Source organism: Heloderma suspectum, chromosome 1, assembly GCF_057233095.1.
Source record: "Heloderma suspectum isolate Gila_16-S chromosome 1, 16-S_ref, whole genome shotgun sequence".
Lineage (NCBI taxonomy): Eukaryota > Metazoa > Chordata > Lepidosauria > Squamata > Helodermatidae > Heloderma > Heloderma suspectum.
The window spans coordinates 359,196,453-359,212,045 of record NC_139458.1 but is presented as its reverse complement, the minus strand read 5'-3'; the positions used below and the strand labels follow the sequence as shown (position 1 = coordinate 359,212,045).

Here is a 15,593-nt window from a genome sequence, read left to right as displayed (position 1 = left end):
GGTCTTCATAGAACCTATCAACCTCAGCTTCTTCGGCATCAGTGGTTGGGGCATAGACTTGAATTACTGTGATGTTGAATGGTTTGCCTTGGATTCATACTGAGATCATTCTATCATTTTTAAGATTGTACCCCAGTACTGCTTTTCCCACCCTTTTGTTGACTATGAGTGCTACTCCATTTCTTCTAAGGGATTCTTGCCCACAATAGTAGATATGATGGTCAGTTACCCCCAGTTACATCCTACTATAGTTAGTGGAGCTGTTCTATCTTGGAAGAGTGAGTTGAATATCCAGTGATTTGTAGAAATTATGAATTAATTCATTTTTGTCCCCCATAATGCATTTCGGTATAGACAGTCTATTGTGTCACAGTGGCATTCAGTGGCTTATTAGCATCCCAAACATACGTTTGGCTTGGATCCAAAAGGACCCTATTACAAGCCAAAGGCATGCTACTCACTTGCAGGCCACTGTATCCCAGTTAAGGATGGATAGATCTGTCTTTTTCGCTTTCAGTAATGTTCACATTTTTTCAAACACAAGTTTGTTCTATCCCATTTCCACCTCAGTTTGTGAATTTTTTTTAAGTCCTCACAAAAATCCTTATGCATTTTTCAAGCACTTTCCCCTAATGCATGCTATTTCCCCTAATGTATGTATTTTTTGTACACAGTTTCTCCTGATGTAAGGATTTTGTATTCATTTTTTTGAATAGAGAACTGCATCGCAAAATTTAAAGGTGGGGGAAAAAAGGATAATTGCGTTCCAGTTTGTATATTCACTTGGGAAGTGTGAATTAGGGCAGTTCATATAACATGTGAACCAAGCAAATTTCACGCCATCCCTAATCCTTATGCGGGTTGTGTAAGAGGTTAGTTTAAGCAGTGGCAATACAAAACTGCCTCCTCGTTCTTTATGCTTCCTCTGTACACTGTCATTTTTTATTGCTAGTAGCTAAGAAGATTTTTCCCCCCCTAATTGCTGTTTCTTATTCCTTTCCCACATCCACTTAATTGATGCATCCCGTTACTCTGCATCTGCCCTGCACACCTTATATGTGCCTTTGAAGCTTTTATTTTGAATAAACACATAAAGGAGGCTTGCTTATTTGTGTAAATGAGGCTTGTGTACACAAACCTCCACTTGAATTCTGTCAACCCATAGCTTACCATGGTGTTCTTTATTTTTTCCCTAGATAATTGATAAGAGCAAAAGAGACCCCTCTGAAGAAATTGAGATTCTTCTGAGATATGGACAGCACCCAAACATTATCACGCTCAAAGATGTAAGTGGTCTCTCAAGTCACTAGCTGGACACCTCTCCTAATTAGCAAACCAATCTGCAGAAAAATAAGAAATCCTGATTATGGAAAGTAGAATAAAGCCTATGCCGGCTACCTTTTGTGCATCTTTATGGTTTAGATGAATGCATTAATATATTTGCAGGAAAATGTACTTTTTTACATCTGACTCAATATATGATAACATAAATAAAATACAACAGCCCTTCTGATACAGATCTTCTGTCTATGCAGAAACTTTGATGTTCATGTGGAACATCCATGCACGAGAGCTTCCCCTCTTACTGAGTGCTGAGGACAGCTCCAGATGCAAATCCATTTTGCATGCAAACGGAGCTGCCCCCTACCTTGCATTGAAGTGAGATGGCCCATGCTCTGGGGAGTGCCATGCACTATTGTTGTTTTTAATTTAAATATGTATTTTTTCATATGAATAATATAAACAAACATTTAACAATAACCCCCCTCAGTTCCTCTCCTCCATCTCACTGGGTTCACAATATCATGGCCATGAATATAGGTAAATAAACACTTGATGGTCATTACCAGGTTCACCCTATCTATGACATCAACCCCAAAGGATCCTACTATCTTCTACTGTCCCACAGCATCTGATACAACTTGGCATGCACAAGTCCACACATCAACAGCAGCGTCAAAAGTAATCCTCTGCTTTTCAGCCTCTCAGGTGTCCAATACAATCTGTATATAATGGGGGCATGCAGCTTGTGCCCTACAACTCTCATTAGCTCTACCAGCATAGCCAAAGGTGAGGGATCATGGGAGTTGTAGGCTGAAACTAGGGATGTCAGAGAATTCCGCCACGGATCTCGGGGAGGTCGAATGCCAGCGCATTAGGCCCCCCCAAAATCGGTGGCGGAACGGTCTGCCCCCCCGCCCCCCCCGGGACGAGGCTTACCTGGGGCGGATCTTCCTGGCGGCACTGGCGGCAGCTCCGGCGGTGGTTCAGCGGTGGTGGCAGCGGCGGCTGGTCTTCTGACCAGCTGCCGCCGCCGCCATTTCCAGTTAAAAAAACAAACCAACCAAACAAGAAAACGTGATAGGCTACGTAAAGATTTACGTAGCCTATCATGGCTAGATTTAAAAAAAACACCGTGATAGGCTACGTAAATCTTTACATAGCCTATCACAGCTCACTTAAAAAAACACAAAAAAACGCGCGTATGCAAATGGCGGCGGCCATGGCCGCCACCATTTGCGTTCCTTATTTTGGCACATCTTAGTCTACGTAAACCTTTACATAGACTAAGATGGTGAAAATAAGGGGAACGCAAATAGTGTAGACGCTATGCTATTTGCGTTCCCCTTATTTTCGCCGTCTTAGTCTACGTAAATGTTTACGTAGACTAAGATGTGCCAAAATAAAGAACGCAAATGGCGGCCATGGCCGCCGCCATTTGCGTACGCGCGTTTTTTGTTTTTTGTTTAAATCAGCCATGATAGGCTACGTAAACATTTACGTAGGCTATCACGGCTGACTGCAGGGACGCAAACAGCGGCGGCTATGGCTGCCGCCATTTGTGTTCCTGCTAGCCAGCGGCCGGATGTCCGGCTGCTGGCGGAGCCGGCCGGCGGCTCCGCAGAATCCCTGCGGAGCGGAGCCAGCCGGTCAGGATTCCGGGGGGGAGGAACGGAGCGCCTCCCCCCCCGGCCAGGATTCCGGGGGGAGGGACGGAACGCCTTCCCCCCAGCATCAGCATAATCCGCAGAAAGATAAGTCACTTTCGTACATCCCTAGCTGAAACATCAGGCGGACCACAGGTTGCCCTCCCCTCGTGTATAACTTTCTGCTGAATACATTGCAAGCTAAGATGGTATATGGAAATGGTGACTGCTGCCAAAGCCTTGCTCCACTCATTAAGAAGCACGAGGATCCCCAATCCCTATTCCATGTCACTTAGTGAGTCCATGTCCCATTGCTTAAAATCCCCAGGTTAGGGAGGACTCTTGCATTGTATGCAGCACCTCCCTAGCAAGCAGGAATCCCAAACTCCCATCTGACATGCCTGTCTATCTGAACATGGCATTGGAAGAGTGTATCCTAACCCCACATCCAGATTGTTCATCCTAGCTAACAGATAGGCCTGTTTTTGCCTAGAGAGGGCAAGGCAACCATCCTATATTAGTACCCAACCATCAATCAGGTAGAATTCTGGGCCTAGAATTGGGCACTTCTTCTCTCTTTGAATTCTCCAGTCACTGTACTAGCAGTCAGGAAGTTGGGTTTAGGAGGTGCCTGTCCATACACCATCACTAAACAAGAGGGACTTGCACCACTGTTACTTATTTATCAGCAGTCATCCTCCATTTTGTTCTGGTAATATCTTGTCTTGGTACATTAAGATAATATCTTGGTACATTAAGATAATATCAGAGTTACTTTGACTTTCTAGTCTAATGGAGCCTTATGAATTAAGCACTTGATGGCTTCTCTGCACATACAGGTCTATGATGATGGGAAATATGTCTACCTTGTGATGGAGCTGATGCGAGGAGGAGAACTTTTAGATCGAATACTTCGACAGAAGTGCTTCTCAGAACGAGAAGCTAGTGCTGTCCTTTGTACCATTACCAAGACTGTAGACTATTTGCATTCCCAGGGAGTAAGTACCATTTCCTCTGTATCCAACTAACTTTCTAAAATGTTGCCTTATTCCTTAGAAATACTGAGGGGCATTACACAAAATGGATACTAAAATGTACCAATGGAGGTGATTAATTTACTATTGAAAACAGATGTCTAGAATATGAAATGGAATGCCAATGTTTCCTGCAACCTCGCAATGCAAAGATCTCACACTTGTATGGCAACTTCCACACCAAATTCCTATTACCTTCCTAGTCTATCAACCAAACTTAATAGCAAATTATGTTGCAAATGCTAAAATTCTGCTTTTGAATTGTTCCTAATGAGCATTTCAATTTTAAAGTTTGAGTATCAGAAACTTGGTGAATATTATTTATTGGAAATTCTTAACATTTTGGAAGGCTAGAGGTAAAAGTAAAGAATCATCCAGTTCCTTTGGCTTATGACTACAATGCATCCTTATTTCCATTATTACTTGGTAAATATCAGCATTTATCAAGGCATGAGATTAAATGTCCAAAACAAACGAACTTTTTTTAAATATATTTTTATTTATTTTTTATGAATGAAATAAACAGTACCAAAATTACCAACAACCTCATCAATGCTTCAATTTCCCAGCAATACAATGATGAGGACACTACAATAACAAAAAGAGAAGAAAAAAGAAAGAGAGAAAGATAAAGGGAAAAGGGAGGAGAAAAGGAAGCGAAGAAAAAAGAAGAAAATTCCTTCCCCCTTGGTCCTCCCCTCTCCCTCCCCCCTAACGAATTCAATTTAAGCTCCAACACCCCCCCTGGTGTCCAATGTTGTTCTATTTTAAAGACTATATCTATAACCTTAACAATCTTACAATTTAATAAACATCCTTACATTTCTAAATCATATCATCAATCTTATATCAAAAAAGAGGTCTTCATTCCCAAAAGCCTAGTATTATTAGATAGATAGATAGATAGATAGATAGATATAATATTATATAATAATAAAACTTAATATAAACCTTCAACATTCAGTAATATTTTATTCTAGATATATTATCTATTTTAAGATAAAAGCAAGAAAAAATAAGAAATGAAAAGAACTAAGCAAATATATATATATATAATCATTTATGTTCTGAGTTAGCCTGGATCATATAGGCTAAATAGAAACAATTAACAAAACGTGTTTAAAGATTACAGTTCATGGGGTTGTAACAAAGTTCTCACGCTTTTTTACGTTCAGCCAAGCCTCCGCCATTTCATGATTTTGAAACTTCTTCATCTGACCTTCTGACACAATACAAAGAGTAGCAGGATATTTTAAGCAGTATTGTAAATTCCTTTGTTTTGCCAAGTTCTTTGCTTTGATAAATTGCCTTCTTTTATTCGCCACCTCTTTGATGTAGTCTGGAAACAACATAACTATCTTGTTTCCAGGAAAGGCTTTGAGCCTCTCTAGCCAGACGCAGGATAAAATTCTTTGTGGAGACTTTTGCAAATTGAGCTATGATGGTGTAATCAGTCCCTTTAGCATTTGGCACATGAAATGCCTGCTCAATATCAAGTAAATAATCAGATGGAATAGGGAGTATTTCATGCAAAAGTTTATCCACAAAAACAAGCAATTTTACATCATTAGGCAAATTTTTAATCCCCAAAATACATACATTGGATCTCTTCATGAAGGCCTCCAGTTGAGAAATTCTATCAGAGGTGTTTTCAAAATAAATTCGTGTTGTGGTTTCGTTTCCAGCCACATGGTCTTCAAGCTCATTAATTTTCGACTCCATTTTTTGCCATGATGCATTCATCAAATCTACAGCTCCTTTCAGGGCGGTGATGGAATTTTGGATTAAATCCAACCTCTTGACTTGCTCCGTAAATTGCGAAGATAAAGTCTTTATCAGTGTAAATAATTCACCTATATCTTCTCTTCTTGACACTTTTGACACAGAAGGTTTGCGGGGAGTAGATGCGAGCTCCTTCTCGGCACAGACATGTTTCTCTCAAGCAGATCTTACAGGTCCTCAGATGTTCTCAATTGTTGATATTTCTTAAAGCATATATTATATGGAACGTGTCAGCCCTGTTTTCTCCTATGACATAGGAGTCTCAGTACAGCTTTTTGCTTTGGTAAAGCTCTGGGGAGATAAACAAAACAAACTTTTGACAGTTACTGATAAATCTTGAGAATTTCCAGGTTGTCAACACAAACTAACTTTCGCATTTACCATTACAATAACAATTTTGTTTTATAACAGTTTAAACTTTCTTTTTAGGTTGTTCACCGAGATCTGAAGCCTAGTAATATTCTGTATATGGATGAGTCAGGTAACCCAGACTCCATTAGGATCTGTGATTTTGGATTTGCCAAACAACTGAGAGCTGAGAATGGTCTGCTAATGACACCATGTTATACAGCCAATTTTGTAGCACCTGAGGTATGTAGAAGAACAAGCCCTGTTCCAGCACCTGTAACATGATATCCCGTCTTTACATTTTGGCTGGAGAGGCAAAGTAGCCTTCCTGGAGGCTTCACCTCCATTTTGGAGGCGGGCGGGCGGGGGCAAATGTGGCTCTCTATGTACTCTGTCACAGAAGAGGCAGAGCAAATTGCCTCCAGAAGATGTTTAAAAAATAAAGTAAAACTAAGGAAGTTCCCCATAGTAGAAACAGGGTGTTATGTTGATCATCACTAATTGCACCACAGGAAATATCCAATAGTTGCCCACGACATTTACACAACCACTTTCTACATAGCAATCACCATAATAATAGATACATGCTTGAAGAAAGTATCACATTTTCCCAGTACTTGGAAAATGCAATAATCACCACAATCCAAACTGAGAAGAAATAAAAAAAACAAACTTTTATTCATTAATTTGTTTGTTTGTTCATTTATTTAGGGCACAATCCTATGTGGATAGTCGGGAGCCTCCAAGCCTAGAGGCTGCCAAGTAACCAATGCAGGGTACAAGGACTGTGGGGGCGCTCTTTGCTTCTGTGCTCCAGCCAGGCTGCATTTGTGCTAGATGGGCGACTTCGACCATCTAGCAGCAATGCCTTGGAGGGGGAGGGAAGGAGGCTGGGGTTGGCATAGGAAATTATGCACTGCAGCCATTATGGCATAGGAAATTATGCACTCCTCCCCTCTCCGGCCCCAGGAATGTCCCTCTTTCCCCATCTCCACACTCTGTTTTCCAAGTGTGGAGAGGTAGCTGGCACAGTTCTCTCTGCACCAGCTGGGAGGGAGAGGGGAGCGCGGTTTTCTGGCTCCAAGGTCAGAGCCAGGAAACCAAACAATCCTATGCCCCCCACCCCCGGGTACTGCCTAGGGGCCATAGGATTGCTCTCTTAGTCATTCATTTTATTTCTAACACCTATAGACCATCCAATAACCAGAGCTGATTCATTCATTCATTCATCCATTCATTCAAGAACGTTTGTATCCCAGTTTTCTAGCATGTGTTCAAAGTAGCTTACGGCAATAAAAGGAAAAAAATAAAACTATAATAATATAAAATCAATTTTTAAAAATCCAATAAACTAGAAAATATATTAGCCAGTCGCAAAAGTCACTCTCGGGCAAAATCTCAGGGGCCCAATGAAAAAGGAAAGTTTTACCACTCTTCTGAAATGCAAGCAAATAGGAAAATTCCTCAATTTCAGAAGGTGTTCATGCCAGAGCCTTGGGGCCACAGCTATAAAGGTTCTGCTTCTTGTGGCAGATATTGCATGAAGAGATGGTAACTGAACCAAGGCCTTGTCTGACAAATAAAGATGGCAGAAGAATTGGTATAGATAGAGATGTCAGGGCCCAGGAGCCCAACACCTTACCCGCATTAGAAGGGGAGTCCAAAGGCTTTGAAGATGGAGAAGACTGGGTTCTTCGCTGCCACCGAAGGCAATCAGCAAAGCAGCCACCTTGCTGGGAAATTCCAAAGATGTGAAGGAAGTCTATAAAACAATGAGCCCCCTCTGCTCCTGAGGAGGTAGCTCTGCTTCCCTCCTCTGACTCTGATGACTAACCGGCAGCCCCCAAGGATGTCTCTGCACCACTACAGCAAGTCCAAGGCCTGCAGGCAACATCCGAGGCACACCAGAGCACATGCCTGAAGAGCATGGCTCCTTTAATATCAAGGAGTTCTTGGTTAGCACATATACCTGTCACTGCAGGGCTACTTAGGAGGCTCCAAACTAGTCCTGGAACAAGAGCTCCCTGTTTGTCATTAAGGCTGATATCTGGCCTGATTGTGCATCTAGCCCCACAGTGAGTGATCTGTGGTCCTGACCATTTGCTATCTGACCCATACCTTTGCTATACCTGGCCAGAACACCCCTGTTGGCCCCAGCCTGGAATGGGAGTGAAATGGCTTCTAAGGTAAGTGGGTCCCAGGCTGGTATTTCTTTATAGGTTAAAAAATGAACACGTTGCATTGGCCCCGGAAGCACATCAGCAGCCAGTTCAGTTGATAAAGCAAAGGTTGCGCATGCTCCCATCTTCTGATATTTAACTGGAGAGGGGCTGAAGCATTTTTACTATCTGAGCCATCTGCAAGAACTATTGTGTATTACAATAGTTGCAAAAATATAAATAAGCATGGCAAGGTGCCTGTCCTTCAAGGGGAGATGCAGCCCACACAACAGATACAACTGAAGGAATGCTGCTCTAAAGACCACCACAACCTGCTTATCAAAAAGTAAGACAGGGTCTGGAATGGCATCATCAACACTATGATCCAGTGTCAGTGGGGTGTCAGTCACCCGGTCAGTTTTTGGCATATATAATCCTTCCAGGGCACAAGGAATTCCCACCACTCTTGCCTCTGACTTGTCTGTATTCAGTTTCTGTCTCTTCAACTTAATCCATTCAGTCATTATGTCCAAATACCAGTTAAGGACAGAACCAACATCTTTCTGCCCCCCAAAGCTCCAGAAGATCTCCCCTAGTCAGACCTATGTCCAAACTTCCTCTTTTAGGGAAGTTGTTGGAAGGGTTGTTAGCAGAGCAGCTCCATGTATTCCTGGATGATGCATCCTTCCTCAATCTTTTTCCATCTGGCTTCAGAACTGATTTGGGGGTGAAGATGATGTTAGTAGTCCTGGTGGATTATTTGTGCCTGAAGATGGACTTCCCTGCTGTCCTTGATAGGCCTCTCTGTAGTTTTTGGTACTATGATCCAGGACATTTTCCTGGGTCAGTTTGAACTCTGATGTTTCATTCCTTTTGTCTGATTGGACTCAGAGGGTGACAGTTGGAGAGGCATGTTCAGACCTGTGGGAGCTGGCATGTTTATTTATTTATTTGAAGTATTTTTTCTGTTGGTCCTCAGCCAAAAAGGCATCCAGAGCAGCTTTCATATAATCAATTAAACAAGACAATTAAACAAGACAATTAGCTTACAGTCTAAAAAGACACAACACACAATGAAAAGGGAATGGGGAAGGAAGAGAGAAAAATTAATTCATTTAGCAGGGCTGGTGGAATGGCCCCACTCTCCCTCTCATCTCCTTCAGCTCAGCCTGCTGGAATGTCTCAAGGTTGCGTAGGACTTGGTGCTCTTACCTCGTAAGCATGGGTCTGGACCCCAGTGTTTCTGGGGGAGAAACAGCTGGAACTAAGTTTAAGGGGGAAAACAGCTGTCAGGGGAAAGGTTAAGCACTTCCTTACCTTTCTCCGCACCAAGCAACCCCCTTTGCAAGAACTACCACTGCTGATGTGGCAAGCGGCTTTCAAAAGTTCCCTTCTTCTATAATGCTGCCCTGCAGTCCAGCTCCAATTTCTTTCGCAGCCCAAGCTCCACTGCATTCTCCTGCCGTTTGAAATGCTCACCCAGTTAAATGAGATGTTAGAAAAGCAGCCAAGAATGGGGTTGACAAAGGTGAAATTACATGTTTGTTTACATAAATCTCCCTTTTTATTTGGAATTAATTAATCGTTTTTAATATTAGATGGCAATTGAATGACTACAGCATGAAACAGAATGGGTGGTAAAGGATGTCTGAGAGGAGGAATTGGCCTGCCATCTAGTGGGAGCAGTAGCAGCCAGGAAAACAAACCACATATCACAAAGGCTGTTGATCTCATCTCTGTAATCATATATGCGCCTTTATCCCCTCTCTGCCCCAATTTTCACTGAAGTCTAGGTGAGCTTTATTTGTGTTCTTATGGAAAACTAGGCAAGACATTCTGGTGCCAGCTAGCACTCTCCATATTTTGGCCACTCAAATGGCCAAAATTAGTCTTTGGCCAAGTTCAAGGTAGATTTTTGATGCTGCATATTCATCAAACATGCAGCTACATGCTGTGTTTTATTTACAGTCTCAAAGAGTCTCATTAGATAACCCTTGAAGGTACATGATTAAGATTCCCAGAGGCAGTTTCATGCTATTAATATATAATAAAAGCCAAAACCATACTATTGCTTTCATTGCTTCAAAATCCATTTGTACCCTGAGGTGTAGTCATATCCATTATATACCCAAATATTTAAGGCTTTACCATTCAATGCAACTAGTTCTTGAAAATCAACCTTAGAAAATCAAAAGTTAAAATAATGGTCAGCAACACATTATATCTGATTATATATCATGAAGCCTGACTTTGTTTTGAATAAATATAGTAATGAATTATCCAGCAGTGTCAAAATAACACATATATTTGTCATATGCAACAGTATACACGCAGTATGCATGTTTATTCTGTGTGGAAGCATTATATCTGTTGGAGAATAATCATGTGTGAAGCAGTCTGTAGACTTCAGTATGTTTCTAGGAAGATGCCATACTCCAAATGCTATAAGTCTTTTGTTCATGACCCACCATGTACTCAATTGATATAAGTCAGGAATGGCCAAATTTGGAATTTGTAGAGGCCAGTAATCTGGAAGTGTAGTTTGTTGCCCAAAGTGACCCCTAAATAATGACTGGGCTCTGTTAATTTGTTTCCATCAAGCACTAACACTGCACAGTTGTGGAATACAAAGTAACATGTAACATTAAATAATATTTCTACCACTTTCAGAAATGCATTTCCACCCTTTCTGATAAATTCAAGCAAATGTGAACCACTATCATAGTTCAATATAACAACAACAACAACAACCTCTTCCTCCTCCTTCTGCAGGTCCTGAAACGGCAAGGTTATGATGCAGCCTGTGATATCTGGAGCTTAGGGATCCTGTTGTACACCATGTTAGCAGGGTAGGTACAGGGGTTTCCTGCCATCTGTAATCTTCTGGTAGACCTTGGAAGTCAGAGATCAGAAATATTATAAAGATGGAAACAAGGCACAGAAGAACACAGTGAATACTCATAATGTTGTGAGGTTTTCTAACTTTGGGTGAAGTAGCTTTTTGGCTACTTCATGCCAGTTAAACAAGTTAAAGCAGATTACTTGGATGTATTTATTTATTATTTCAATTAAACTTTCATCATATTTTGAGTCTTTCTACATGAAGCATTTATTGTATGCTAATGATTCTTCACTCATGGTAGTTTGCGGGTGCTCTAGATGACGATGTCATCTTCCAGGGCCTCTCCTGTGCTTTGAAACCATTATAGCATTTTTTTTTCCTAACAAGGGAAGTCTGGTACCTCTGTGAATGATGGCATGAAACCTTGGTGTATTTGCACAGTTCTGCTGTACCACACCACCACCTATTGGTTGTGTCATAGAACATATAGAAAGGCAAAGAAAGAAATCCCCCAGAGAAAAACATGTGTAAAGGAGCTGATCTTAATCCCACAAAGAATCTGGAAGCAGAAGCCTCGGTAAAGTGGCAGGTTAAAAGTCTCATGTAGAAATTCTCTTTGAGGGCTTTAGGCAAGTAATTATATATTTCAAAATTGATTTTAAAAGTAAAAATGTAGTCCCCTACTGTTTTTTTAGCTCTACCCACAAAATTCAAGCCCAGAGTGAAAGGCTGTATTATACTGGCTTTTGGAGATAAATCTCTAGAACAGGGGTGGGGGACCTTCTTAAGCCCAAGGGCCAGATTTCCTCCCAGGAAATCTCCCGCGGCCAGCATGCCAGCAGTTGACATGGCCAGAACCCAAAGTGGGCATGGCCACCTCACTCTCTCACACACCATTCACACATCCACATACCATTCTCACATTATGTATCTGTTGAGGAAAGGTATTGTTGGTAATAATAATAATAATAATAATAATAATAATAATAATAATATACTGCCTTATCTGTTAAAAAGCTATCAAGGCAGTGTACAACAATTTAAAACAATAAAACCTTGCAATAATAAAACAAGGACATTAAAAACAGTAAAAACATTTAAACATTAACAACTACACATTTTAAAAGGCTAAACTGAAAAGATTTACACCCTTTCTGAAGGTCAAGAGAGTGGGAACCAATTGTAGTTCTTGGGGGAGCACATTCCTAAGTTTGGGGGCAACATTTCTTAGCTCCCTGTCTCAGCACTGAGCAGGGAAAAGCTGTTATCTCTGATCAGCAGCTGATCAGATATAAGAGCTTTGCCCTGCTCAACTCTGAGACAGGGAGCCTTTCCCAGCACTGAGGAGGCAAAAGCTTCTATCTCCTATGAACAGCTGATTTGAGATCATAGATTTTGCCTACCTGGGGAAAGGAGACAGGGCTGGGAAAGAAGCTGGTAGGATGGATGGGTAGTCCCCATAGGTTGGAGGTTCCTCATGCTTACTCTAGAGAGGTGTAGTTTCTTCCCACAAGAGGAAAAGTATGTCACATAAAACATATTCTGGAAATTGTGTCCAACCCTGCTCACCTTTATCTCAGGACGTCAGAGGATTTCACTTATTATTTGTGTTCGATTCTACTTCTTAGCCCATCACAGTGATATCTGAAGAACCTGAAAACCCAGCAGGGATTTATTTGTGGAGACAATATGGTAGACATGGGAGAAAATAAAACTTCTAGAGCATTATAAATTACTAGAAATTAAAGTGAGGACAGAAAAGATTAGCAATGCTGCAGAAGTTCGCCTGAGCCTATTTTGAAAATGAATTCTCAAAAGGGCACCTTTTAAGTTCTCCACCCCAAAGCCATTCTCCTGCCCAGATCAATATCCAGGCCAACCCCTAAAGCACCCCACCCTTCTCTTCTTTCCTTCCCCCTCCCTGTCACCCTGGCACACTCCACCATACTTCAGGACTCAATGAACAGTAGCCCTTGGCCTTGGGGTCTTCCGGAGGGCTACCGCAATGGTAGTCAAGTCTCCCTAAAGGGAGCCTGCTCTATTACAGAGGCACCATTGTTTTTCATTCCTGATTCTGCTGCGCTTCTAGTCCCTACTATTTGTGCTAAAGAATGGCAGTCAAAACTGGGATTTTTTGCTAACAAACTATGCATGATATTTAAACTTTGTCAAACAAGGGGTTGTTCTGCTTTCTTTTTGCCTTAAATATCAGGGCTGGACAGCCATCGTCAGGGATGCTTTGACTTAGATTCCTGCATTGAGCAAGGGGGTTGGACTCGATGTTCTTATAGGCCCCTTCCAACCCTACTATTCTATGATTCTGTGATCCTTCCTTGACTCACACCTATTGTTTTAGTTATCCTTTTTTTTCTTTTTCTTTTTTGGTGAGTCTTGCTAAGTGGTCAAGTCCTTCCTATTTAAGGTTTGAAAATATTTTATTAAAACAGAAGGTCACCTAATTACAAGAAATATGCATAAAAGGGGACATTTGTGGGACAGAAACTCCTGTCTTTTCTCAGCTGAATATTTTGATATGGTTGGCACAGTTTAAAAGAATTACTGTGTGTCGTGTTAATGAGATGAAGGGCATGAACCCAGTTCTTAATGTTACTTTCATTAATTATGCTAATCAGTCACATCATCATTTTCTTAAGTGGGTGCTATGCTTGAGTAAAGACTTTACGCAAACCAGACATCACATTATGCTCTGATACGTTTGTATTGTACAAATTTCTATTTAAAATAATACTTATTTGCTACTTAACAGATTCACTCCTTTTGCAAATGGACCAGATGATACCCCTGAGGAGATTCTGGCTAGAATTGGCAGTGGAAAATATGCACTCACAGGAGGCAACTGGGATTCAGTATCTGATGCTGCTAAGGTAAGCAGATACCCCCTATTCTTATGTCGTCCTTCCAGAACCCAAGTTGTGAATGTCTCTGTAAGACCCAGGTTATCTGAGTGACATGGTTATATCTGTCCTGTGGTTTTTATTTGTTTAGAATGTTTTTGGAACACCCCTCCACTCACTAAGTGCTTGAGGTGTTATACAATAAAAATACAAAGATTAAAACAGATAAAAATACAAAAACCTAAAACACATTTAGAACATTTTAATGATAAAAGCAGAGAGTGGCATTAACTATTAAAAGCTCATCAGAACAATGCGGTCTTCACCAGCCAACTAAAAGGACAAGAAAGAGGAGACTATCCTAAAGTCCCTGGGGAGGGAGTTCCACAGCTGGGTTGCTGCTATACAAAATGCCTTATTAAAAATGCACACCAACCTCACCTCTCTTGGAGACTGGGCATGCAACAGGGGTCAGATGACAAGCACAAATTTCAGGCAGGCTCATATGAGAGGAGGCATTTTTTTCAGATACTCTGCCCCCAAGCTTTATAGGTAAGAGCTAGCATCTTGAATTGACCTCAGAAACAAATTGGAAGCCAGTGTAGCTGTTTCAAGACTGGTGTTATGTGGTCTGTAAAATGCACCCCAATCAAAAGTCATGCCACCTATTTTGCAGTAGCTGAAGTTTCCAGACACTCTTCAAGGCCAGCCTCATGTAGAGTGCATTACAGTAATATAAATGTGAGGTGATTAAGGGATGGATCACTGTGGCCAGACCCATCTTCCCCAGGACTGGAAGCAACTGGTGCATGAACCAAAGCTGGACAAAGGCACTCTTGGCCACCACTGCCACCTGACCATCCAGGAGCAGTGCTGGATCCAAGAGCAGCCCCAAGTTGCATACATGATCCTTCAGAGGGAGTGCTACCCCATCCAGCAGGTTGGCCTGTCTGCTGTCCAACAGGACCTCCATTTTGTCTGGATTGAGCCTCTGTTTGTTTGCCCACATCCATTCCCTCACTGCACCCAGACAATTCAGGACTTCCACAGTCTTCTTGGCATCAGTTGAAAAGGAGAGCTAGAGCTAAATATCATCAGCATAGTGGTGAGACCCTATCCACAAATTCTGGATGACCTCTCCCAGAAGCTTCATGTATATATTAAAGAGCATGAGGTGGGGGTGGGGGGATAGAGTCCCGAGGAATCCCACAGGCCAATGGCAAAGGGGACAAGCAATAGTCCCCAGGCTTTTTTAGCACATTAGACCTGCAAATTTCATATAGCCCTGTTACCTCTGGCCTAGTAGTAAGGGCCAAAATAAGAATTTCACTTGGCAGGGAAGCAGAATTAGATGGCTCTACCTACTCTCCCCGCATCCTTCCTGAGCTGTGTTGTAGCAGACCCAGGGTTCACAGGAACATAGCGCCAGTACATTTTGATTAACAGGGACACCAATGTTATCTTCCACCCCTCTCAGGATTCTCTGTTTCCTCTGAGCTTAGCTGCAATTCTCACAGTAGCTGGGAGGGAATGAATTTTCCCAGCAAAAGTATATTGCTCCTCTTGTAATGCAAAGTATTTTGCAGTAGCTTGGTCTTGGATGGGCTATTAAGACCCATTAGCTTTACAGAAGACCTGCTCCTAGT

The 15,593-nt window shown here is 41.7% G+C and overlaps 1 protein-coding gene across 1 annotated transcript in view; it reads left to right on the top strand.

Moving 5' to 3' along the window:
* Nucleotides 1-15,593, top strand: part of RPS6KA2 (ribosomal protein S6 kinase A2) — a 186,090-nt gene that overhangs the window by 166,006 nt on the left and 4,491 nt on the right. Inside the window, exons 15-19 of the mRNA XM_084827999.1 lie at nucleotides 1,197-1,286; nucleotides 3,767-3,925; nucleotides 6,173-6,334; nucleotides 11,023-11,099; nucleotides 13,860-13,977. Of these exons, the coding sequence (XP_084684125.1) occupies nucleotides 1,197-1,286; nucleotides 3,767-3,925; nucleotides 6,173-6,334; nucleotides 11,023-11,099; nucleotides 13,860-13,977 (606 nt within the window). The remainder of the gene's footprint in view (nucleotides 1-1,196; nucleotides 1,287-3,766; nucleotides 3,926-6,172; nucleotides 6,335-11,022; nucleotides 11,100-13,859; nucleotides 13,978-15,593) is intronic.